At 44.0% G+C, this 27629-nt stretch overlaps 1 protein-coding gene across 1 annotated transcript; it reads right to left on the reverse strand.

The window, feature by feature from the left end:
* LEMD1 (LEM domain containing 1) lies at positions 1-27629 on the reverse strand. Its single transcript, XM_052654116.1, has 5 exons — positions 27548-27629; positions 26838-26972; positions 25348-25424; positions 1106-1182; positions 1-199 (listed from the first exon to the last, which is right to left on the reverse strand). The coding sequence occupies exons 1-5, from the start codon at positions 27627-27629 to the stop codon at positions 1-3; spliced, it is 570 nt and encodes a 189-aa protein (XP_052510076.1).

Consider the following 27629-nt stretch of genomic DNA (forward strand, 5'->3'; position numbering starts at 1 on the left):
TTAACCAAAGAGTGACTTGTTTTCCATAGTTATGTAGACAAATATCACGATAATGAAGATGCCAAGCACAGCGAGCATCAAGCGCATTGGAAACGCTTCCAGGCTCCTGTCTCCAGCTCCCCTGTTCACTCTGCGGCAGGCTTTCTCTTTGAGGCTCCTCAGTGCTTCGCATCTGATGTCTGACACTCTTGCAGCACGTCTGTGAAAACAGTAGTGGCCTTTAGGGTTGTGTACAACTGCTACTCGAGGACCCCTTAAAATGTGCGGGGCTTCAGGCCCAAGGGAGCGGCCATGGTGAGACTTCAGGAAGCAACCCTCTGCTCATTTAAAACCTAAGCTAATTTCAAAGAGTAATAGTAACAGGATATCACCAAGGTGTGAGATCTCTGAAATCCCACGGAACGTGTGTTCATCACCCTGAGTGTGGCATCTTCCAATGGTGGTGCGAGGCCAGGCTCAGGGCCTTACAGTGCCCCGGTGCCCACTGGGGATGGGCACTCGCTGAGGGGGTGTCTGCACATTGGCCCTCTCCCTTTCCTCCACAGGTATAAGCACTGATTTTTCAGGGAGGAGATGGGAACTACTTTTGAAATCTGCTTATGTTACATTGCCAAAGGAAAGAGGGGAATTTCTGATTTGCTAGTCAAATCCTGGCAATCGGCCAAAATTTATTCAGAAGTTAGGAAGTATACCAGAAGGCTTTACTGTTTTGACCCATAAAATATCCTGTTTTGAGCTCTTATTTCAACTCCTTGCTCTTTTTTTTTCTTTTCTTTTCCCTTCCCCACCAATAGGAATAAAGGTTTCTGAATGACTACCAATGTTTCTAAATGACTTGGGTTCTGGTTCTATGATTTATGCTATCCTCCTCAGCTTCTCCGGCCCATTTCCTTCTCTCTAAATACGAGTAGTGAAGTGCAGAGTCTGTAAAGCTCCTTAGACTTCGAAATTGTGAGAGATCACCAATCTTTCTCCTTTCTCAACACATTCCTTTCAGACTCAAACCCTTCACAGAAATCTGAATAATGAGTTTTTTTCCAGGAGTTGCATAAGACTCATATCTTATGTACATACATATCTTCTCATATGTTAAGAAAAGCATTACCTTCTTCCCTTAGTACGGTTAGAATCTGAGCAGAAGATTTCTACGGCTTTTGGTTTACTGGTGGAAGTCTTGCATCTCTAATGAACAGAAAAAAAATATCAAAAATTTATAGTTTCCAATATTTTATACAAAGAATTTTTTTTCTAGGAAAAGTCATGTAATCTGAGAACTGATAAGTTTTTGGGGTATCAGGTAGTTTGTGTGTGTGTGTGTGCGTGTGTGTGCTCAGCCACTCAGTCGTGTCTGACTCTTTGCGACACCATGGACTGTAGCCCGCGCCAGGCTCCTCTGTCCATGAAATTTTTCAGGCAAGAACACTGGAGCAGGTTGCCATTTCCTGCCCCAAGGGATCTTCCTGACCCAGGGATTGAGTCCACGCTTCTTGCATCTCCTGCATTGCCAGGTGGATTCTTTACCCCTGTGCCACCTGGGAAGCCCATTGGGTAGTTTGGTACCTCATAACACAAACTTTAAGTTAACCTTCCTTTACTCAACAGCTAGTAAAAACATCCAAGCTCTGTAGTGTAATATGTTTCTGCAGTGACTCAGCACGAACAGCAGACGTGCCGGTGACGAGGGTCCGGTGATGCCAGAAGCACGCTGTTCCTAAATGCCAGCTCTTTCTTTTCTCTCTTATTTGTATTTCTATATTGCTTGAAACTTTTTTTAATGAGCCCGCATCATTTTTATACAAAGAATAAAGTTATTTTAAAAGACCAGTTGGCAATGAACATGGATTAGAAAATAATTTAGGAAAGTGAAAATGTTCTGTTAGAGGGGTAGAAGGAGAGATAATCATAGCATTTTTGTTTTTTCCTTTTCCCCCAAATTTCTTTCATACTGGTATATTTCTGATAAGGTCAAAAGGCCCTTTAGGCCTTTGTCCCCTCTCTGTGAAATATAGTCGTAAAGATTAAATGATTTAAACTGTATGAAGTGATGAAAAGCTCTGGCACATGGTAAGCATTCAACAAACATTAGTCATAATGATTGCGAGAATGATAACTTATTAATTTCATGCTGTTGTTTCTCCTCATATGTCTGGTTTTCCTTGACTGTTCATTCATACTTAAGATTCAGGCCTCATCATCCTCAAATGTCTGCAGTGTCCAGGGGGTGAACCCCAGGAAGGTGAAGATGTGTGTCAGATGGTGTCGCTGACCGCCGTTTATCAAGTTCTATTTCTCATGAATGCACTGAGCTGCCTCGACCACCCTGCCCTCCTTTGTAGACACCCATTGCTCCATGTTAGAGAGCGTATGTTTGAGGCACAGAAAGGCGAAGTTGTCTAAGGTCACTCAGTATTATCAATGGAACTCTACACCAGATTCCTCTTTTCCCTCCTACAAGAAGTCTTCTCCATTGCTCTTATCCACTCAGATCACTCATCTGGTCTATATTTCTTGGACCCTCATATACGTATTCTATACCTGACTTTATTGACCTGAAGTTTTATTTATTTGTTCAACAAACTTTCTACTGTTCTGCTGAGTACCAGTCCCCATGCTGGCAGTGAGGATTTTCAAAGGGACCACCACACCATCCTTGTCCTAAACAGCTGATCAGTGAGTGTGGGGATTTTGTGTGTATTCTGCACTGACTTCCTTCTCCCTAGTCAGACCATCTGTTGGATCTCACAGAGCTGTCTTCTTTTTCTCTCCCCGCCCCCCGCCCAGTTTTATTGAAATAATTGACATACATCGCTGTATAGATTTAAAGTGTACAGCAGGATGGCTTGATTTTCTATTTCTCTTTAATCAAGCCATATTATCTTCCACCGGGGGTGGATATTTGTCCCCCTCCCAGGAGCCCAGCACCCCTGAACACAACAGGAGCCTCCAATAGCTGCCGTGCCACTAGAGGCCTCAGGAGGCTGTTGGCTGAGGGTCAGGGGGTCAGGTGCCAAGAGCAAGATGGGACTTGCCTCAGACAGGGGAGGACTCACCCGCACCTGCACAGAGCAAACAGAACAAGATCCAGAAGGGAAGTCCAAAGGAGGCGTTCTGAGAGCGGGAGTGAGGTGGACTGACTCGAGGGTGATGGGGGGCGGGCAGGAGAGGGAGGCACTGGGCACTCGTGTGAGTCAGAATGAGCAGGAGGCAGGAGAGCCCTGGTCTCAGCAAGTGTGTCGTCAGGACACCCAACAGAACACACAGCTTAGTGACTGGACAACCACCTTCAGGCAGTGCTGTGTCAGCAGGCGTGATGGCCTCAGCCCAGTGTGGGGCGGGGAGGGCCTGGCCTGCTCTACGACCGTCTACTGGGGGTCACCCACTCCCGGCAGAGACCACCAACGGTGAGGCAGTTGTGGCCTCCACCATTCCGCTCTACCCACTCTAACCCCACCTTCTTAAACAAGATGTTCTCAGCAGTGGTTTAGTGGTATCTGGGCAGGGTCTCTGCAGGTGGTAGGAGCTGTGCTTGGCACAAGAGTTCCACGCCTGAGGGAGCACTGTTCCCAGCGAGGACATCACTACAGAAAGAGTTATGTACCTGCACTATATCAATTTCCTGGAGGAAGAAAGCAAGGCTCTGGAGGTAGAAGGACTTTGAAAACTCCCACATGTGTGGGCTGCGGGGGCCTGCTCACCAAGAGACACGCAAACTATTTCCAAGGGGGTTGGAAAAATCTTTTATAAGCACATTCTTTTCTTTAAACCTTTTTTAATTACAGACGTTTCAAACATATACAAAAGTAGACAATCGTATAATGAACCTCTGTGTACCCATCACATGCAACTTCTTTTTAATTCTCTTACATTTAAAAATAGATAGGTTAAGGAAAGCATTGGGGTAGAAATCTGTTGCAAAATCAAATTATAGGATTTCACAGTTCTCAGGCAATCACATATTCCCCTCCTATCTTTCCTCTGTCATAGGAGGTGTAGGTCTTTGATTTCCTTTTCTTCTATAATTTATTGCCCTTACTTGTATTCCTAGAGTTCTTCTACAGTATTTTTGATTTTCAAGAAAAGAGTAATTATGCTTGTCAACATGACTCTGCAGCCATCAGTAATAATAATAAAGACTGTATAACAAGGGAAAGAGTTCTCAGCTAATGTTAAACACAGTAAAGGACAAAATGCTACGTGCTCATTGATGACAGCTGTGTAAATACATACTGCATGTGCAGATAAACAGAAACTGGAGGGAAATTGAAAACATTAAATCAGGTTTTGCATGTTTGTAGTTGATTTATTTTTTATCTTTGAACAATTCCTTTAATGTTGCTATAATATGATTTTCACTGTTAACACCATTTACAATGGAACTAAAAAATATTGGTGCTCATTAAAGCCATGGCTTAGTGAGGGTAAATGGCACCCATGGGGAAATGGAATATCTCTGCTCCTTTCTCCCTATGCCCGGAGCTAGATTCTGCAAAGGCAGCTGCTTTTGCAGAGCATTTGCTGCTGATATTGAGGGAATGCGTGACCTCCTCTGCTGCCCCACCCTCTTCTGTACACCCCTAGCACTGAAATCAGAAAAATACCCTCATCCTCATATTACTGATCAACTATAGATATAATGTCGTAGTTCTGAGATATACCAGTGCAATAAACCATGAGTATCTCACTACAATACCAGCTAACGCTTACATAGCATTTCCCGTGTGCTAGTCCCCATTCTAAGCATTTCACAGAAATAAACCCATTTAATCCTACCACCCTATGAGGAAGATGCTTTTATAATGCCCATTTTGTAGATGAGAAAACTAAAGTACGTATGGTTTAAGTAGTATGCCCATGGTCACACAGCTGGCGAGATGGTAGCCAACCCAGGCAAAGTAGCCTCAGGGTCCCTCCTCCTCACACCATGCTGTACTGCATACTGAAGGTGCTGCTCTGGAAGGGAATTAGAAATACTGTGCTTGAATGTTTAATATCTTGGGCATTGAATGTGCCTCGGTTCGTTTAAGTTTTTTAACAACTCTAAGAGCTAATCGTCACCATTTTATAGGTGAAGAAATAGAGACTTATAGGCTAAATTATTTACCCCAAATTACGCAGTTAGTGAAAGGAATAGCTGTAATTTAAATTCAGATATTCAGGCTTCGATGCCTCTGTTTTCTGGTTTTTAGTCTTGGAATCATTCTGTTGGGGAAATTCATTATTACAAATACATCAGAACGTATTTCTGAAAACTGATATCACTAACTGATAAATTGTCCAGTCATCAACTAATTTCCTGAGGCAGTAACACTTGTAACCATCAGATCTCTTCTTAAATATTTCAGATAAATTGGCTTTTTAATAAGCTTTTTCCAGGTAGACTATTTTGTGCTAATTCTGGCCTACTTATCTATCAGTTCAGTTTAGTTGCTCAGTCGTGTCTGACTCTCTGCAATCCCATGGACTGCAGCACGCCAGGCCTCCCTGTCCACCACCAACTTTCTCAAACTCATGTCCATCGAGTTGGTGATGCCATCGAGTCGGTGATGCTACTTACATATATGTGTGTGTACGTGTGTGTGTATATATATATATAGATATCATATTGAATGTGAAAGTGGATTGTGTGTGAGATATTATGTCATACTCTGTTATGGCTAACTAGAAAACACTGGGCTATTATCCAGAGCCAGAAAGAACAGTAATCATCTTGTATCCTCATTAAATCCTTACTCATCCAAAAATGTATTCGCTTTTGAAAATAATCTACCTTGACTAAAGCCATTCATACTTGCCCATAAAGAAATGCAAGTTTGGTTGCATTTCCACAAGAAGTGTATTTTACAATGCAGACCCAAACCTAGCCAGAAATATCATAGGCTGACACCCACAGTTTTAGGCAATCGAAGGGGTGCCGCGCGCTGGATTTCCCACCCTTTTTCCCTCTTACCCTCCCATGACTTCTAACTGTTGGACTCTGGGGAGTCTAGAGGCAGCTCCTGGGGGTGGGGACGAAATTCTCTCCTAGTCACTAATGCAGCTGGTGATTCACCAACTCACTAAAGCAATTTTTTGGAAAAGGCCTATATGTAGAACCAGACTTTTTACCAATGACTTGGCAAACTGGCAGTTCGCCACCCTGCTTAGAGGCAGAAGAAAACCTTTTGATTTAGAACTCTTTAAAATTGAGTTAGCCCAAATCCCTTTATTGACTAAAATGATTAAGTTAATAAAAGATTTTACAATAATCTCAGTCTCTTACTTTATTGTTTTTACCTCAACTTTGATTTAATAAAGCTCTCATCTAAAACATTGTGTTCTTTTAACCTGAGTAATGATTTTGAATTAATTTAATAACCTGCATCACATTAACAAAAGAAAGGTTAAAAACCTTGTGATCATTCGCATTCTCGATTTTTGAAACAATTCTCAGCAAACCAGGAGTAGAATGGGAATTTCCTTAACTTGTTAAAAGGTTTCTTCCAACACCGACACCAAAATCATACTCAAAAGGAAAACGTCATAAACATTTTCTTTTGCTCAGAATCAAGTAAGAATTCTTACTATTATCCCTCTGACTTAATATTGTAATAAAGAGGTCTTAGGCAGCACCGTAAAACAAAAAGAAATTAAAGCTAATCAAAACGAATTAAAGAGATTTACAGAAAAATGATTATGATTGCAAAGAGTGCGGTGTTAGAAAATCAATACACCAAAGTCAGCTGCATTCCTATCTACAAGCGACTAACCTTTTAAAACACAGTTTTAAAAAGATGCTATTCCCAATACTAACTGCAAAGAGTCGGGCACGACTGAATAACTAAGCACAGCGCAGCACCTAACACAGCCACCGAATAAAGCTAACGAAAGATGAGCCTGGGCTTCCCTGAGAAAATAATACGGTCTTACTGAAGGACATCAAAGAAAATCTCAATAAACGCAAAGAACACGAACAGGAAGTGAAGAGCCAGCTTTGTCTAAATTAATTTACTAAGTCAATACAATTTCAATCAAAATTCCAGTCTACGTTTTTCATGGAACTTGATAAACTTATTCTAAAATTTATATAGAAGGACAAAGGGACAAGTAAAGACACCATTTAAAAACAAGGTGGGGAAGATACGCTAAGGGAGTTAACGCATTCTGCTCTCAGCACAGGCCAGCGAATTGATCAGAATAAAGACTCCGTTATATTAATCATAGATGTTTATTTCCTGTATTTCATGGTGCTTTGACATCTTGGGGCCTTGCTAATCCAGGAGAGACTGTAAAGCATGCCGTTTCATATGCAAACCAACCAGTCCAAACCCACCAATCCCTAACCACCTCTCACACACCAAGCTAATTTTTCTCCTGCTGTGAATCAGCCCCATTCCAATATTGGACAACTGGGGATCACCCTATACTATAGCCCAGAGCCCACTGAAGTTACTCAAACTAGCTAATCCTAAAATGCTTACCTTGCCTGACCCACTCCTTCCTGCAAACATCACACTCAAGGCACGAGACCACGCTTGCTTTCACTCCCGCCTCCTGCCTGACTGATGCTTCCCCACGTGGCCGAGCACGGCGTGATGTGCCCATTCCTCTTGGGGACTGTAGGCAATAAACTCTTCTTTCAAAGGCAGTTGCCTCCACGTCTGTCACCTTAGCATACTCGATTAAGACAAATCCTGTGTACATTTTAAGACACCCACGCATGTTTAGAAATTGATGCATGATGAGAGTTAGCATTGCGGATAAGAAGAGGAAGGACAGACTGCTCCAAATGGCACTGAGGATGAGGCGGGATAGAGGTGCTCCTCCCACCCCTTAGTTAAGCGTAGCCCAAACCCTGGATGTCACATTTGTGTTCTTTCGCTCACTCGTGTCCGACTCTGTGACCCCATGGACTGTAGCTCACCAGGCTCCTCTGTCCATGGGATTCTCCAGGCAAGAACACTGGAGTGGGTTGCCATTTCCTTCTCCAGGACATTATAAATAAAGCAAGCATAAAAAGACTCTGAGAGGTGCAGAAAAGCAGATGGGCTAGGGACCTTGGAACCCGAGGAATGACATGTGGTGAGTGCTCTGAGTTTTCTTCTCAGTTTGTAAATTCTGGACTGGGTGCTAGAGAAGCCATAACCTGCAATCAGACCCCAAAAAGCTCGCTCAAAAGCCAAAGGACAAAGAAAAGGAAAAGGAGCAGTCTAGTAAGACAGAAGACTTTTGACAGTAACAGCCCTGCTCCACCAAGCGGCATACTCCACTCTCCACACAAAGGCGCATGGAAGCTTGGACTTCCGCTTCCATGTGTCAGAAGCACCCGGGCCAGCTGGGTATGTCAGTGTAGGCCACGAGGGGCCTCACTCCCCACAGCCCAGCAATAGTGAAGTGTATACACCCACCAGGGCAGCAGCGGAGGCCCAGCGGGACCCTGGGCTTCTACCCGCACCAGACGGCAAAGGGTTGGCCCTCCTCTTTCCCACCAGTGCACGAGCAAGCCCACTAAAATAGAAGACTTAAATAGCACCCAGAGCCTCATAACTCAGGTGAGAAAAAACTAACAGAGGCCAGCACCAAGTTGACACAAATACTAAAATCATCTGACCAGGATTTTGGAGTAAGTTTCACAAAGCGCTTCAAGGAACAATGAGACATGTTCGAAACAAATGAAAAACTTTTAATTCTCTACAGAAATGGTACAGTGTATACAGAAAAATCAAGTGTAAATTTTAGAATTGAAAAAATTCAACAACCAAAATAAAAAATTTATTTAGATGGGCTTGACAGCAGAATGAAGAAAACAGAGGAAAGAACTGATGTCCTTGGAGATAGAAGTATATATCATCTAAAACCAACAATACAGAGAAAACAGAATTTTAAAAATGTCTCAGAGTCTTAATGGATTATAATGTCTAACATGTATGTAATTAGAGTCCCTAAAGCAGAGGTCCGTCTAGTCAAGGCCATGGTTTTTCCTGTGGTCATGTATGGATGTGAGAGTTGGACTGTGAAAAAGGCTGAGTGCCGAAGAATTGATGCTTTTGAACTGTGGTGTTGGAGAAGACTCTTGAGAGTCCCTTGGACTGCAAGGAGATCCAACCAGTCCATTCTGAAGGAGATCAACCCTGGGATTTCTTTGGAAGGAATGATGCTAAAGCTGAAACTCCAGTCCTTTGGCCACCTCATGCGAAGAGTTGACTCACTGGAAAAGACTTGATGCTGGAAGGGATTGGGGGCAGGAGGAGAAGGGGACGACCGAGGATGAGATGGCTGGATGGCATCATGGACTCGATGGACGTGAGTCTGAGTGAACTCCGGGAGTTGGTGATGGACAGGGAGGCCTGGCGTGCTGCAATTCATGGGGTCGCGAAGAGTTGGACACGACTGAGCGACTGAACTGAACTGAAAGCAGAGGAAGATGAAGTCAGGCTAAAAAAGGTATTTGGAGCAATAATGACTGACAGCGTCCCAAATTTGACAAAAGGCACTAACCTACGGGACTAGAAAAGTCAGTTTTCATTCCAATTTCAAAGAAGGGCAGTGCAAAAGAATGTTCAAACTACTGGACAATTGCATTCATTTCACACGCTAGTAAGGTTATGCTCAAAATATTTCAAGCTAAGCTTCAGCAGTATGTGAACCAAGAACTTTCAGATGTACAAGCTGGGCTTAGAAAAGACAAAGGAACCAGAGATCAAATTGCCAGCATTCACTGGATCGTATAGAAAGCAAGGGAATTCTAGAAAAACACCTATTTCTGCTTCATTGACTAAGCAAAAGCCTTTGACTGTATGGATCACAACAAACTGTGGAAAATTCTTAAAGAGATGGGAATATCAGACCACCTTTCTTGTTTCCTGAGAAACCTGTATGAGGGTCAAGAAGCAATGGTTAAAACCGGACATGAAACAACTGACTAGTTCAAAATTGGGAAAGGAGTATGACAAGGCTGTATATTGTCAACCTGTTTATTTAAGTTGTATGCAAAGTACATCATGCTAAACACCAGAATGGATGAATCATACGCTGGGATCAAGACTGGTGGGAGAAACATCAACAACCTCAGATATGCAGATGATACCACTCTAATGGCAGAAAGTGAAGAGAAACTAAAGAGCCTTTGATGAGGGTGAAAGAAGAAGGTGAAAAAGCTGGATAAAACTCAATATTCAAAAAACAGATCATGCCATCTGGTCCCATCACTTCATGGCAAATAGAAGGGGAAAAAGTGGAAACAGTGACAGATTTTACATTCTTGAGCTCCAAAACCACCATGGACATTGACTGCAGCCACGAAATTAAGACTGTTGCTCCCTGGAAGGAAAGCTATGACAAATGTAGACAGCTCATTAAAAAGCAAAGACATCATTTTGCTGACAAAGGTCCGTACAGTCGAAGCTGTGGTTTTTCCAGTTGTCGTGAGTGGATGCAAGAGTTGGACCATAAAGAAGGCTGAGCACCAAAGAACTGATGCTTTTGAACTGTGGTGTTGGAGAAGACTCTTGAGACTCCCTTGGACAGTAAGGAAATCAAACCAGTCCATCCTAAAGGAAATCAACCCCGAATATTCACTGGAAGGACTGATGCTGAAGCTGAAGCTCCAATACTTTGGCCACCTGATGTGAAGAGCTGACTCATTAGAAAAGACCCTGATGCTGGGAAAGATTGAAGGCAGAAGGAGAAGAGGGTGGCAGAGGAAGAGATGGTCAGAAAGCATTACCGACTCAATGGACATGAATTTGAGTAAACTCTGGGAGATGGTGAAGGATGGGGAAGCCTGGCCGTGCTGCAGTCCTTAGGGTTGCAAAGAGTTGAAACACTACTTAGCAACTGAACAACAGCAACTAATCTACAGATTTAAGAAGCTGAATGAATTCCAAGCAGAAGAAACCTAAAGAAAGCTATGCCAAGATATGTCATAATCAACTTTCTGAAAACTTTTGTGATGTTGAAGTGTATCATAAAGAAAGTGAAAAGGCAACCTACAGAATGGGGAAAAAATATTGGCAAATCATATATCTGATAACAGTCTAGTATTCAGAATACATAAAGTCTTATAATAAAAAAAAAAACCCAACAAACTACCTGGTTAAAATGGCTTGAACAGACATTTCTCCGAAGAAGATACACAAAAGAGAAATAGACACTTGAAAAGATGGTTTAGCATCACTAATCATTAAGGAAAAATGCAAATCAAAACCGCAATGAGATACTACACCCACCAGATGGCTATTCAAAAACTTGGGGTGGAATAAGGAGAGTTGACAAGGATATGAGAAATTACAACTCTCATACATAGGTAGTGGGGAAATGCTGCAGCCATTACCACAGGTCCCAGCAATTTCACTCCGAGGTATGTACCCAAAAGAACTGAAAACAGGCACTCAACTATTTGTATGTGAATATTCCAGGTAGCAATATCCAAATGTCCTTCAATGAATGAATGAGTGAATTAAAAAATTGTGGTCTATCCATCCAGTGGGCTTTCCTGGTAGCTCAGTTGGTAAAGAATCCACCTGCAAAGCGGGAGACCTGGGTTCAATCCCTGGGAAGGAAAGATCCCCTGGAGAAGGGAACAGCAGCTACCCACTCCAGTATTCTGGCCTGGAGAATTCCATGGACTGTATAATCCATGCAGTTGCAAAGAGTTGGACACGACTGAGCGACTTTCACTTCACTCACATACACTGGACCATTATTCAGTCATGGAAGATACAGATACATGCTACAGGGTGGATGAGCCTTGGAAACCTTACGCCAAGTGAAAGAAGCCAGTCACAAAGCATCACATAATAAATGGCCCCATTCATACGAAAGATCCGGAAGTAAATTCATTGAAACAGAAAGCATATAAAGCGTTGTTAGGAGTGGGGTGGGGAATAACTGGGCACTGGGTACTGAGTTTTATTTTGGGGTGATGAAAATGTTTTGAAATTAAATAGAGGTAGTGGTTTCACAGCATTATGAACGTTCTAAATGCCACTGTTCATTTTAAAATAGTAAATTTTGCATTATGTGAATGTAACCTCAATTTTTAAAAAAACGTCTGACTCCTGTCATTATACTGTGAATGTCTCTATGCAGTGGTCCCCAGCCTTTTTGGCACCAGGGACCACTTTTGTAGGAGACTGGGGAGGGAGGAAAGTGGTTTTAGGATGAGTCAAGAGCATTATATTGATTGTGCACTTTATTTCTATTATCGTCACTTTGTGATATATAATGGAATAATTAGACAGCTTGCCATTATGCAGAATCAGTAGGAGCCCTGAGCTTGTTTTCCTGCAACTAGACGGGCCCGTCAAGGGGTGATGGGAGAGCAGCGGGAAGAGGCTGTAAATGCAGCTGCCCGCCACTCAGCTTTTACTGTGCAGCCTGGTTGCTAACGGGTGGTTGGGGACTCCTGCCTTTATATCTTTAGTCTAAGAAAATACGTAATAAAGTTTTGGGGAGGGAGTAAAAGGTCATAATGTCTACAGTTTAGTTTGAGAAACAGTAATATATGAACAAAGCTAGTGGAGGTGATGGAATTCCAGTGGAGCTCTTTCAAATCCTAAAAGATGATGCTGTGAAAGTGCTGCACTCAATATGCCAGCAAATTTGGAAAACTCAGCAGTGGCCACAGGACTGGAAAAGGTCAGTTTTCATTCCAATCCCAAAGAAAGGCAATGCCAAATAATGCTCAAACTACTGCACAATTGTACTCATCTCACATGCTAGTAAAGTAATGCTCAAAATTTTCCAAGCCAGGCTTCAGCAGCACAGGAATTGTGAAATTCCAGATGTTCAAGCTGATTTTAGAAAAGGCAGAGGAACCAGAGATCAAATTGCCAACATCTGCTGGATCATGGAAAAAGCAAGAGAGTTCCAGAAAAACATCTATTTCTGCTTTATTGACTATGCCAAAGCCTTTGACTGTGTGGATCACAATAAACTGTGGAAAATTCTGAAGGAGATGGAAATACCAGACCACCTGACCCGCCTCTTGAGAAACCTGTATGCAGGTCAGGAAGCAACAGTTAGAACTGGACATGGAACAACAGACTGGTTCCAAATAGGAAAAGGAGTACATCAAGGCTATATATTGTCACCCTGCTTATTTAACTTCTATGCAGAGTACATCATGAGAAACACTGGGCTGGAAGAAGCACAAGCTGGAATCAAGATTGCCGGGAGAAATATCAAGAACCTCAGATGTGCAGATGACACCAGCTTGATGGCAGAAAGTGAAGAAGAACTAAAGAGCCTCTTGATGAGAGTGAAAGAGGAGAGTGAAAAAGTTGGCTTAAACCTCAACATTCATAAAATGAAGATCATGGCATCTGGTCCCATCACTTCATGGGAAATAGACGGGGAAACAGTGGAAACAGTGGCTGACTTTATTTGAGGCGGTGGGGGGCTCCAAAATCACTGCAGATGGTGATTGCAGCCATGAAATTAAAAGACGCTTACTCCTTGGAAGGAAAGTTATGACCAACCTAGATAGCATATTCAAAAGCAGAGACATTACTTTGCCAACAAAGATCCGTCTAGTCAAGGCTATAGCTTTTCCAGTAGTCATGTATGGATGTGAGAGTTGGACTATAAAGGAAGCTGAGTGCAGAAGAACTGATGCTTTTGAACTGTGGTGTTGGAGAAGACTCTTGAGAGTCCCTTGGACTGCAAGGAGATCCTACCAGTCCATCCTAAAGGAAATCAGCCCTGGGTGTTCTTTGGAAGGACTGATGCTAAAGCTGAAACTCCAATATTTTGGCCACCTGATGTGAAGAGCTGACTCATCTGAAAAGACCCTGATGCTGGGAAAGATTGAAGGCAGGAGAAGGGGACGACGAGGATGAGATGGTTGGATGGCAACACCGACTCAATGGACATGGGTTTGGGTGAACTCTGGGAGTTGGTGATGGACAGGGAGGCCTGGTGTGCTGTGGTTCATGGGGTTGCAAACAGTCGGACACCAATGAGTGACTGAACTGAACTGAACTGAATAGATAAAGTTATAAAACAAATGTGGTAAAACATTGAGACTTGGTATTTCTAGGTGAAGGAACTCACCAACAAACTGGAACTCCAACAAACAGGAACTCTTTGTTGGAAACTTTCTGTTAAGTTTGAAATCATTTCTTAAAAAGACACCAAGAAAAGAGTAAGAAGACAAACCTACTGATGGGGAATGTCCCTCTCCAATGGGAGAGGCCATGCATGTCAACGGGCAGGAGTTACATGGGAAATCTCTATCTTCCTCTCAACTTTGCTGTGAACCTAAGACTATTGCAAAAATACTTGTCTCACAAAAAGAGAGAAAAATCTCAAAGTACTTTAGAAGATACATTCTACACTTAATGACTAACAAAGGGTTAGTATCTAAAATAGATAAAGATTTCTTACAAACCAGCAAGAAGAAGGTAAACAATCTAATAGAAAAAAATGGGCAAGAGCCATGAACAGGCATCTCACAGATGAGAAAACACAAACGACCAGTACACGTGTGTAAAGATGCTCAACTTGCAGTAAGAAAAATACAAATTACAGTCATAATGAAATACCATCTTCCGCCCACTACATTGACAAAAATTAAATCTGTCCATACTACACTTTGGAGAAGATTTAGAAAAATGGAGCTCTTGACATACCGCTGGTAGGAGCATAAAATGTTGCAGCTACTTTATAGAACAACTTAGCATATTCTCTTAAGTTGAAGAGAGATATATCCTTCGATTCCACTAATTGAGAAGCGGAGCAGGTCCTCTTCTCGGTATATTCATTCAATCAGAAAAAATTTCTTGTGCGTGTACACAATGGGTCACGTGCCCATGTGTTTGTGGCAGCACTGATTGTATTAGAAAAACTTGGAAATGATCTGAAAAGTCCAATAAATACAGAATGGATAGATATGTTTTCATAATATCTATATAGGAGGAAAAACGAACTAGAGCAGCAGGTATTGAGTGAAGCTCACAACATAATACGGAATGATAAAGGAAAGTTGCAGAAGAATACTTGGGCTTCCCCGGTGGTTCAATGGTAAAGAATCCACCTGCAAAGAGGGAGACACGCTTTCAACCCCTGTGTCAGGAAGATCCTTTGGAGAAGGAAATGGCAACCCACTCAAGTATTCTTGCCTAGGAGATCTCAGGGACAGGAGCCTGGTGGGCTACAGCCCATGGGGTCACAAAGAGTTGCACACCACTCAGGGATTAAATCACCACCACCACAGAAGAATACTTACATTGTGATATAACCTATATAAAACCCAAAATCATGAGAAACTTAAGTTTGTGGATACTGTAAAGATAAGGAGAAGAATGAAAGGTAGAAAATTCAGGTTAGTGGCTACCTTGGGAAAAGGCAGGAAGGGGATACAGTCAGGGAGGGATACACTGGGGTCTTCAACTGAATTAGAAGTGATTTTTTTTTTAATCTCTGGAGTGGGTCTCTAACTACTCATGTGATTCTCTATACCTTTTTAGATGCATAAGATATGTTATAATAAAATGCCAAAAAAAGTTTTTCAGGTTTGAATTTTTTTGTCCACTTGGGAAAGTTCCGGGTACCCAAATGCACGTATGTCAGCCCATTTTAACTCTCCGATTTCTGTAGCATAGTTTAATGAGTGAATGGAAGGATGGATGAGAAGCGCCTCTCTTTACAAAGAAAGCCTTTGCTTCCATGGGTGAACTTCTGCGATACAAACAAAAGAGACACTGGGGGGAGCTGTTTCACTACTCAGGTACCTGGCTGATTTTCCGCCCCTTTGAAAGCTTGATATACTGGAAAGGGCAATAGAATGGAAATTGGGAGGCTGGAATTCTATTTCAACTTTTCTTCTAACTCTGTGTGGTTTGGGCAAGTCATATCCCCTCTCTGCTTGTTACTTCATCTATAAGATGAATCATATAGCCTCCTCCAAGAAGCCTTTCAGATAGGAAATTCCATAATCAATCATTATCTCTAGCAAATCATGCCTAGACTCAAGAGACTCTGGTGCTCACAAAGCCCTAACAAGTCCCAAGAAGTTAAAATAACTCAGGGGTCCTCGTGTGAGCAATTCCTATCCCCCAAATGGATACATATATCTAAACTCATAAGGCAAATTATAAATTAGTTAAAGTCGGTGTGGTTAGATCCTTAGATGAAAGGGAATGGAAAGATGTACATCCTAAACAAATACATATTTTTCCTTTAGAAAAAGACCACCACTGCTCATAATTCTGTTTTGTGAAAATAAACGTCTACTTTTATTATCAGCTTAGAATTACTATAATCAGAGTTTGGTTTCACTATCTCTTCCTGCCGCTCTTGTATTTCAAAAACTGGGTTTTACTACATAGAAAGAACCAGCATGTAACCAATAAGATAAAGGCAAAAAAAATCAGATAAAGGCACATTGATTATTAAGCATATCTACCGGGAGGTCAGTATTTTTAGAAGAACAAGGTTAAATTACATTCCTTGTAAAGATGACATTTAGCTCCCATTAGCACACGTCATAGGTAAGAACAAAGGGCTTATTAAATAGTTGTAGAAGACGCAATTTACTCTTCACTTTGACTCAACCGAATATACGACTATTATTGGGAATAAGGATGTTTCTCAATTAATTAAGAAACTATGGTCTCCTAAAATCTTTACATGCAGCTCAAACCGCACGGTTAATGGCAGTCTTAAGAGTAGCATATTCCCTCAGTATACAGGCTCTTCTGTTTGCAGTGCTTGGGGGTAGGCTCTGTACGTGATGATTACAGGCCTACAAGGCATATTATCAGCAACAATAGCAACTGAGACACAGACAGCAAAAAATCCTGTGAAAGTCCTGGCACGAAGACATTGAAGCCGATCTCAGAATCAGAAATGGAAAAGACATGAAGCTTTCTCTCCTTTCCTTTTCCTTCCTCAGATTGTCAGTGTGTTCTGCACTGGAAGGCGGGGAGTGGGGACACGGACTCAGAGTGCCAGCCTGCCTGAAGGTCAAGGACATGGAGCAGGGGGCTCCATGTGTGTACGGGGGGGGGGGACTTTGGGGGTACCTGATGGGTGACAAACAGGAACCGAAGGGGAGAGAACAGCTTGGAGGCTTTGTGTGTCCTCTGTCCCAGGACAGAAAGACAGCAAGGGGAGGGCCGCATGCAGGTGTTGGCATGTCCAGGGGTCAAGGAAGTAGTGATGGGGGCTGTGCAGACAAGGAGCTGGCTATTATGATTGAGAAATTGCTTATGCTGAGAGCATTAAAAAATTGAACAAAAATGTAAATACACAGAGGATAACGGAAGGCAGGTTTTTCCCTATCAGAGAAGTGACTTACGAACACAGAAAGGGGAAAGGTTAGAAAGAACACTGCAACGCTGGATTGTAATTGAAAGCCGATATGGACTCACACTTTTAAAATGTATATATAGAGAGATATCAAAATAGTGGGAGACGCATAAGTCTATGCGTACATAGAAACAAACATTTTCTACCTCTGTCCACAGAGAGGGCCTAGAGGCAATGATTCCCCAATAACAGCAAGCTCGCTGAAGATCTTGGTTTCTGAATATCATTCTGCAGTAAAAGGAGCCAGCATTCCTGGGGCAGAAAAAGCACAAGATGGGTCTGAAACATCCTGTTATGTTTCAGAAATTAAGGAAATGCTCAAGGAATGATGAGCACCTGCCTTTTTCTCTTTGTCTCGTTTTGTATTGCTCTCACTGCACTGCATGTGGGATATTGGTCACCCCTTGTTGTTATTTAGACACTAAGTCATGTCTGACTCTTTGCAACCCCACGGGCTGTAGCCCACTAGGCTCCTCTGTCCACTGGATTTCCCAAACAAGAATACTGGAGTGGGTTGCCATTTCCTTCTCCAAGGGACCTTCCCAACCCAGGGATTGAACCCACGTTTCCTGCAACGGCAGGCAGATTCTTTACCGTCTGAGCCACCAGGGAAACCAAACCAACCAACCAACAAATAAATGAGGGTGAAGGGAAAGTCTTCCTTATAGTAAAATACCAACAAATAAACGTAGAAGAAATAATAGAAATAGAAACTTTCAATGGGCCATCCTGATGATGGAAGTTGAATTAGGTAGGCAGTCATTTCTGAGTACTGGGCTAATGACTGCTGGGTTTGGTGAGGTATCATTTCAGAATATTTTCCCTCAAAACTCTGTTCAATTCCAAAGAGAGAAATGTGGAGGGGCCTGACAGACACCGACTTTTCCAGGTGATTAAGGCTAGCATTTACCAGCAGTGGGACAGAAGAACAAGAGCACACCATTCTGAGGAATTCCTGCCTGGATACATGGCCTGAATGAAGTCAAGAGAAGAATCACCCTGCAAAATGAAAGGCTTATCCTCCTGAAAACAGTCCAGGACACTTGACAGGGAAAGACTGAGGCAATGTTGGTTCAGACTGAAGGAAGCTGCAGAGGCTTGACAACTGCAGGCAACACGTGTTCCTGGATTGGCCTTGGGCCAGAAACCAAGAGACATAATCAGAACAGTTGGTGAGGTCTGAATGGGGTCTGAACACTGGATGGTAGCATTGCATTAATGTGCATTTCCATGTTACACAGTGGTTATGTGGGAAAGAATCCCTTAGGGGCAGGCAGAATACGTGCTGGAGAACTGAGGGGCTGTATGACTGCTGTTTGCTCTTAGTGGTTCAGAAAGACATGATGGTGGGACACACTCATGCGCATGCATGTGCACATATGCTCACACACACACACAGTAAGGACCTACTGTATAGCAAAGGGAGCTATACTCAATATTTTGTAATAACCTACAAGGAGGAGGAACATATATGTATATATACAAAAACTAAATCACTAAAACCAACCAACATTGTAAATTAACTATAGTTCAATTTTTTTAACGTGGTGAAAGGTAACCATTGGATTTTCTGGGATATGGGAATTCTATTGAGTTGGTCAGAAAGTTCTTTTGGGTCTTTCTGTAAGATGTAATGGAGAAATCCATAAGAACTTCTTTGGCTAACTCAATACTATTCTTGCAACTTTCCCCAGGTTTGAACTTATCTCAAAATAAATTATTCAAAAAATGTTTAAAGAGGCAGGGGATAGGTTTAAATCTACGATTGAGAAGAAGGAATCCTATATACTGAGAGAGCACATATAACATTTTTTTTTAAGTCTGATCTGCCTCATTCAACACACAGCACTCACGGAGAGCAATCTTTAATTACATCTGTATGTTTAACTATACAAATACATTTGTGTGTGGTGTGATAAGTTGCTTCAGTCATGCCTGCTCTTTGCGACCCTATGGACTGGCGAGCCTGCCAGGCTCCTCTCTCCATGGGATTCTCCAGGCAAGAGTACTGGAGTGGGTTGCCTTGTTCTTCTTCACACCCAGGGGAGGGTCTGGAGACCCAGGAATCCAACCCATGACTCCTGAGTCTCCTGCACTGGCAGGTGGGTTCTTTACCACTAGCATCACCTATAGGCAACTGTAAATCACATTCTATGGCACTTGGGAGTTCAATACTGAAGATTCCGTTTCCATTATATTATTTTTCACTAAGTATGTTGCTTTGTTGGAGAAGGCAATGGCATCCCACTCCAGTACTCTTGCCTGGAAAATCCCATGGACGGAGGGGCCTGGTGGGCTGCAGTCCATGGGGTTGCTAGGAGTCGGACACGACTGAGCGACTTCACTTTCACTTTTCACTTTCATGCATTGGAGAAGGAAATGGCAACCCACTCCAGTGTTCTTGCCTGGAGAAACCCAGGGACAGGGGAGCCTGGTGGGCTGCCGTCTCTGGGGTCGCACAGAGTCAGACATGACTGAAGCGACTTAGCAGCAGCAGCAGCATATTGCTTTGTATCACAGATAATTAAATATCATGCTTTTTATAGAATATTAATGATAAGAATATTTTTATTTGTACTTATTAACCCATTATACTCTATCACTTCTATATTTTACCCACTCCAACTTAATTCTTACAAAATTATATGAAGTTGAGATTATTATCATCCATATTTATGGGTGAAAAAATGAAGACACAGAGAGGGCAAGTGTCTTGTCCTAGTTAGTGGCAGAACTGGGATATGAACCCAGGCAGTAGAGTCCATATTTTTTATATACATGTTCTTTGTTTCCGGAGCTCTACTTAAATTTCTGCAAGACAGAAACTATGGCTCCTTTTGCACCTATTTTCTTCCTAAAGAAGGTCTAGCACAACACCCTATATACAGGGTGCATAACTGTATATGCCCTACATACAGTTAAGAACTATAAGTAGTCACTAACTCACACTCTGAGACCCGGTGGAAGCTCTGTGGTCACGACCCCCTGGACGGTCATTACTTTGCTCTGACCCAGGCACCGTCTCTTGAGAGACTGCAGTAAGGTGTGTCTAGGAGACGGCACAGATGAGGAGGCCAGAGAGCCAGATCATTATTGTCAGCGCAGGCGAAGCTTCCCTGCAGGTCAGCAGCAGGGACTGCGCAACTGCCCCAACCCACACATGCCTGGCGTTGAACTAAACAGAGGACTCAGATACAGTTTTTCGCCCTCAAAAGTTGACAGCCTGGAACACTGCTGGGCAGAGGGTGGAAGTAGAGGTTGATTGAAAAGGCAGATTCCTAGAACCAGACCCACAGAGCACATGAGGAGAAACTCCTGGTGGAATGTAGTATAGGAGAGGCGGCAAGATGAGAAGAAGGCATTCTAGGCTGGGAGAGCAGAATGAACGGGGTTTCTGGCCGAAAAGAGCACGCTCTGTTGGGGAGAGGATAAGGAGACACCCAGATGGGACCAGGAGCACACACCTTCCAGGGCCAGCTGCCCTCTGGGTGTTGCACACGGCAGCTCCCCGCCCCCCTAGACATGTGCCTGCACAAACACGTCACCCTTTGGAACCACTCCCAAACCCAGGGTGACCATATGCCCTGTTTTGCCATAATAGCCCTGTTTTTACTCCTGCTATTTCAGCTTCCCTTCTGGTTTCATTCTCAAAAGCATCCTGTTAGGGATAATAAATTATATGGCCACCCTACTCAAACCCCACTTTATGCAACCTCAGTGCTGTAGGTTGTGTTGCCTCCCTGCTTCCACCTGAACACTATTTTTCCCTCTTTGGGAGAAGGGGACTTAGAGCCTGAGTTATACACATTGGCCTAACTCCTTCCTCCATCAGTGGAAGCACAAACTGTGTCTAGAGTCTATCTGATGGAAAAAACTCAATAAAAAATGTTCACCTGGCTTTGTTGGTAGTCTTAATCACCAAATCAAATGGGCCATATATGTGACTTGATAAAACATACACACATATAGTATTAAAAAGTGTCCAGAAATTGACACAATCCAAATCTCAAAGTGGTTTGTATTCCCCTAGAAATCTACTAAAGTAAGGGGGAACTATGTGTTCACTGGTGTTTCAGAGAAATGTAAACACTACCTTTGAAGGTACTTAGAGGACTATTAGGTACAGACCACTGCTTTTAAGTAATTAAAGTCTATGGTGTTCGACAAGTGTCGCAATAAACACACTTTCTACCACATTTTACACGGAAATTTAAGTGCTTATTTACATTTACTTTCAGACTTAAAGTTGAAAAGATGTCTTGGGGCCCTTCCGAGAATCAAAATGGCTTATATAAATCCTTCAGATCAAAACATCTTATGCCATCACAAACTTTCTATTAAATTCTATTGCTAATTCAAAATATTGACGTGTTTTATTTCAGGTTTCTGTAAAGCAAAGCATGAAGGACATTGGTCCCACCTGATGCACCTTAAATACTCAGGCTGCTTTTATTTCTGTAAATGTCTTTGCAGGAACTATACAAAAGGCTTTTTCTGTGGAAATGAGGCTTACTGAATGGAAAGGATTCCTTTAATGAGCCATTTAGAAGAATTTAAAAATCCATTTAGAAAATTTGTAAGATATCAGAAGTCCTTCATCAAATGTGAATTATGTTTCAGTGGGAAGCTAAAGCTACAGTGTACCGCAGGAATGTTTACGTGGGGGCTCCTTTTCACTTGGTATTTAAACTCAGCAAGTAGTCTACATACTAGATCACACTGGTAAACTCGCCCATTTGCCAACAGAACTGTCTGGTAGATTTGATGAGGTGAGCTTTCTGCTCCTACTATGTGCAAGAGCCTGTGGCAGCCACTGAAGGGGACACAAGGCCCCTGCCAAGCATTGCATTGGCCTTTGAGATGCGCCTTAAGCCATCACAGGATTTTAATAGGAAGGAAAACAGGGAGCAGGTGGGAAAATGAAAGAAATTCCACGCAAAAAGAACAGCTGAGGCCAAGGCCTGTGGAAAGAAAGCGTGCGAGGTGCAGAAACAAGTAATTACGGTTGAGTCTGATGAAAATCCCATGGATGGAGGAGCCTGGTGGGCTGCAGTCCATGGGGTTGCTAGGAGTCGGACACGACTGAGCGACTTCACTTTCACTTTTCACTTTCATGCATTGGAGAAGGAAATGGCAACCCACTCCAGTGTTCTTGCCTGGAGAATCCCAGGGACAGGGGAGCCTGGTGGGCTGCCATCTATGGGGTCGCACAGTCGGACACGACTGAAGTGACTTAGCAGCAGCAGCTGATGATGATGGAGATAAAGTTCCTGGAGACACTGGTGTCTCCTCATGGTGTAGAATAAGCGTGCATCTTGCTCTAAAGCCTCCAGGCAAATTAGTAATATGACTTAATCTCTACTGGTAGATTTGAACCCGACTTGGGTAAGTTGGAGGAAGAGGCCAGTTAGGAAGATTTTGCAATTGTTCACATTTTTTTTTAAAAGTAGATGAATGCAAACCAACGTAGCAGCAGTGGAGAGATAAGGAGGGATAATTAAAAACAAAACAAAATTCTAATTCTAACTCAGAATTCTAATCCATGGGACTTGGCAATGATGTATGTGTAGGATGTGAGGACTGTGGACATCCCACAATAACTCAGAGGTTTCGAGCTGGGACAGTAGGAAGGCAGTGAAGCCATCAGAATGAGCAGAGGCCACAGATGGAGTTTGGGGTGAGTGAGAATGAGCTGCTGGGATATAACCGAAGTGGGGAGGATAAACACATCTATCTAATCTGTGAAATGTCCATGATTACAAGCATTTGTTGGGTGAATGTGAGAAATGGGGAAGGAAGGACGGGGAGGAGAAGGAGAAGGAAGGAGCTCTCCAGGACAGCAGGCGGTTATGCAGACCCGAGCCTAGGAGGGGGTTCTCTGTGCAGGCCATGTAGAGACACCCCAGAGAGAGGCCAGAGGGGAAGAGACAGAGAGGGAAAAGACACGGAGAGAGACGGAAGCGGCTGAAGACAGACTCGGGCACCAGCGCCCATAGGGGCCAACAAAGACCCAGCTCAGAACAGGAAGAGGGCAGACCCAGGAGCTGCCAAAATCTAAGGAAACAGGGGTCTCAGCAAGGGGCGACAGTGGTCAGAAGGCTGAGAAAGTGCCTCTAGAGTTGATGGCCCGGAGTTCATCACGTGGGCTAATGGTGCTCCAGGTCCAAGGCTAAGAGCTTTCCCCTTCCCAGTCGCCCTGTGTCCCCGGCACAGCGATCCAGCTGCCCTCGGGACGCCTAGTCGCATAAACAGCAAGTGGAAAGGCAGGGCTGCTAAACCAGCAGGGCTTGCCCAAACCTGCCACTCCCACCAACTGGTTGCTTGTCTCAGCGGTGACGAGGGTGGAGGGCAGACCTCGGCGTCCGGGAGACAGAGAGAAGGGCACGGGAACTCACACTCACCCCACGCTCACTGTGGGTGTACGCGTGACTGCGGGCGAGAGGAGAGACAGGGGACGACAGCTGGAGGGGGCGAGGGTGGCTATTCAGGGAGGGGCGGGAGACACTGTCACTCTGGGCCCTGCACTGGGATGTGGAAATAGTTTCATAAAACAGAAACCTGCATTAACAGGGGCTTTTTAAAACACTAGGATTTTACCATTATAACTGAGTGTAGCGGACTAGCTATTTCCTCCGCTAATACACATGAAAAGTGCTATTTCCCATATTTAATATATGTGTAAAAGTATTCACGCATTAGAATTGTACATACATTTTTGGGTCCCTTGCTTTTTTCTGATGAGGGTGTGATATTTCTTTTCAAAATGATAGTGGCATTAAACTCTGGATCATGGGAAACAAAAGGAAAATCAGCCATGAGAACATACCAGCTAGCAAAGGGAACATACACCAATCACAGGAGTGAATCCTCTCAATCACAGGGCAAGAGATTCTTGTGAGGGGAAGAAAATTCATTTTGCCTTCTGAGGGCAGATTCTGCACTGGCCTTTGTGGAACACACAAGCACGCTGCGGGCTCCTCCCTGGGAGGCTGCGGTCATCTTTGTGTGCCTCTGAGAGAAACACGCTGCAGAGCCGGAGCTGGCTGCTCATCTGGGCGTGTTTTTGGTCTCATCGTTGCCCCTTCAAAGCGGCTGTAAGCCTCATGCATCTCTGATCGTCAAGACAGGGCAGAATTTGTCCCGTATTCAAAGGAGCACCCAGGGGAGGGAAGGCCCGGTCTGTGCTAAAAAGGCTTTAAAATCAGGGGAACCGCCATGAGCAGAAAAGGTAGTTGTTAACTCTCGGCTTCAGTTGGCAGAGAACTGTTTTGCTCAACTTGGAGCAGCTGTGTGCTGTTGCACATGCAGCAGAGGTTTTCTTGCAGAGGATTTTACGTGAGTCCTCCGAGTCAAAAATATTTGGGACGTTTGAAGAGGTTGTGAAAACTGAAAGTGAAGTCGCTCAGTCTTGTCTTTGCGACTCCATGGACTGAAGCCTACCAGGCTCCTCCGTCCATGGGGTTTTCCAGGTAAGAGCACTGGAGTGGGTTGCCACTTCCTTCTCCAGAGGATCCTCCCCATCCAGGGATCAAACCCAGGTCTCCCGCACTGCAGGCAGACGCTTTAGCCTCTGAGCCACTAGGGAGGCTCCTGAAGAGGTTAGATCCACCGAATGCCAGCACAGTGAGTGAGAACAAGAAAAACCGAACCCGCTCATTGTTCGGACGACCTAATGCTGAGCCCCAGGTCTGGTGCTGCCCTGCCCTCTCCACCACAACCCCACCCCAGGGCTGTGTGCCTCTGCGAAACGCCCAAGGCCGGATGCCCACAAGACCTCGTGAATTCCATGACAACCCTGCATTCTAACCGCACCAGGGTCTATGAAACTCCTCCAATGGGCGGATTCAAGCGTCTGATTCAGACCTGACCTTGGGAGGCAGGTTTTCTGCTTGTACTACCCACCGGCCATTGCCTCTTGCATTACGAGAGAAGGACTGAAGCAGAGCTTCCACTCTGACCTGATTGCCTGCAGTCGGCTAGTGTTGGGCGGACAGTAAAGCAATAGCAGAGCTCGCAAAGCGCAGGTCCAGCTCCCTCCTAGACCTCGCATAAATGCACCTCTGGGGAGAAACTGCCTGCTGAGAACCGGGATGGCTTGGCTTGAGAACACAGCAGCTTGGCTGTGTAGCTCTGACCTGCAGTCCTGGGCAGTCACGAGCAGTGAGCGTACAAGCCTTCCTCTCTGGAATCTTCTAGGCTGACACTGCATTTCATCAGAAGGCTGGTCAGGTCCCTTCAGCTCCTGTCTCTGGCAGGGTACCGAGGTAGCCCCAGATCTGGATCAAGACTCTGAACACATCCCGCCTCCAGAAAAACTCTGCAGTGGCCGTTTGTCCTGAGGGACCCCCATGCTAACTGCTCTGCTCAGGGGCCAGTGAGGTCTGTCCCCAAACTGCTGCCACTTCCACGAGGTCATGCCGGGCTCAGGGAAAGCCTCAGGGTCTGCGCCATCACCAACACTAGGTATTCCAGGGGATTTTTCGGGGGCCCCAGGCATCTACATTGTTTCCCAAGTTCTTCATTTGAACTGTATGAAATTGCCATTTTTCGTAGGTCAGACATGGATAAATGTGTCAAATGCTCATCCTCATAACGGAAATTACGAGAAAAGTGTAGAGTGAATTCCCGTTGTATGCACAGCATTGTTCCAGGACCTGGACGCGTAGTGATGATGGAGACGGGTGGGCCTTGTTCTTCATGGCACATTCTACTGGGAGCTGATTTTCTGGGGCCGCTTCCTAGCTATACGTTAAGCCAGTTACTGGGCCTCTCTGAACTTCACCTAAGTATTGTGAAGGTTAAATGTGATAATGTATATTAGGCCAGAAATGCATTGATGGCCTTCAATGAATGATAGTTCCTTTTATTTTCCTGTGGTTCCCATAGGACTCCTAATAAATGTCTATTCAACAAAAAAAGCCTCCGAATGCGTTGTGGGAATCTTAAAGCCCACCCGCTCAGAGCCTAAGCTAGACACTCCTGCAGGAGAACTGTACACATGGGGCAGGGGTCCCTGAGAAGAAAAACCACGGATCCCAGAGTTCCCCACTCCCTATGCCTCCTGGGGCCTGGAAGAGGCCAGCTGTGGCCCACCCCCACGAAGCCGGGAAGGCAGGAGGCACAGAAGGGCTTTGGGGAGGGACACTCTGGTTCATGCGTCTGAATGGACGTGTCATCATTTAGTCTGAAGAAAATGATTGTCAGATTTATTGCCTGAGGCTAAGCAGAGGTTGAGACCTGAAAGGAGACTAGGAAATTACCTGTCGGAACTTCTGGTTTTAGAAATCAAATACAGAGTTGGCTCTGATTAGCAACAGAATGTGCAAATTGACCAGTCCTTTCTCCAACAGTCCACCCGCTGAGTCACTGGCATGACTGTAGATGTGGAGTTAATAGATTCCTTTTGCAGCCCAGGGGCCTATTTTTTGGCTCTGTGTGTAAACAGGCCACAGGGGTATTTCACAGGTCACCTGGCATGTCATTTAAGGCTGCACAAATCGTAGCGTGCAAGGCGTGAATGAGTGCGCGGCTGCTACCTACAGGTCAGCTTCTGATGGTACCTTCACTGCCATCGTCGTCCCGAGCTCTGCTCAGTTCTCCGGGTCGATTCTTCTTGGGTGGTGCACGCAGAGTTGAGACCAACAATTGCACTAGCTTCTTTTCATACACTTTTCTGGTGGAAGCTGAGAAAGAATGTGGGGAGCAGTTAAGTCACTCTGTGTATGTGATCTCACTGGATTCAAAATATTACACAACCTAGATTTTTATTCTTACATTATTGGGAAATTGTGGCTCTTACAGTGAGGTGGACCCCATACCTACTGGACTCACTCCTCGCCTTCCACCAACACTTACGGTGGGCTTCTGTGCACTGGCCACAGTCAGGTGTCGTGGACATTGGAGACCAAGACTGACAAAGCAGTACATCCTTTTTACGGGAAATACGGACAAGGACATAAACAGTTGACACGGTGCACATTCTAGAAACGTAAAAAGAGCCCAGGGTGACATAATCAAGAGTAACTAGCTTCTCACAGTTGTAAAATACCAATACTTTCTCTTCACTAATCTGTGAATAAGAACTGGGTTACTTATGGTCCCTTCCTTCCATGTGGTTTTCTGGGTTTTAAACTTTTTTCCTATTTCTATTTTAATGTTTTTTATGGCATATGTTCCTTCCACTACAAATGATTTTCAGCCTTTGGAGTTAGCTCACAAGTAATCATCGCGTAGCGTCTAATAATTGCCGCATACGTACGTAGTATTGGGCCAGGTGGAAATCCCAGTGTGTTGAGTTTATTCTGTAACTCGGCATCACTCAGACACGTCACCTCCACCAT

Source organism: Budorcas taxicolor, chromosome 16 (genome assembly GCF_023091745.1).
Source record: "Budorcas taxicolor isolate Tak-1 chromosome 16, Takin1.1, whole genome shotgun sequence".
Lineage (NCBI taxonomy): Eukaryota > Metazoa > Chordata > Mammalia > Artiodactyla > Bovidae > Budorcas > Budorcas taxicolor.

Coding starts and splice junctions, on each gene's coding strand:
- LEMD1 (XM_052654116.1), bottom strand. CDS start 27,629: ATGGTGGAGGTGACGTGTCTGAGTGATGCCGAGTTACAGAATAAACTC. Junction 25,425..26,837: donor CAGTGAAGGTACCATCAGAA/GCTGACCTGTAG, acceptor CCAGGACTGCAG/GTCAGAGCTACACAGCCAAG. Junction 1,183..25,347: donor CAGGCAGTTTCTCCCCAGAG/GTGCATTTATGC, acceptor TCTGTTCATTAG/AGATGCAAGACTTCCACCAG.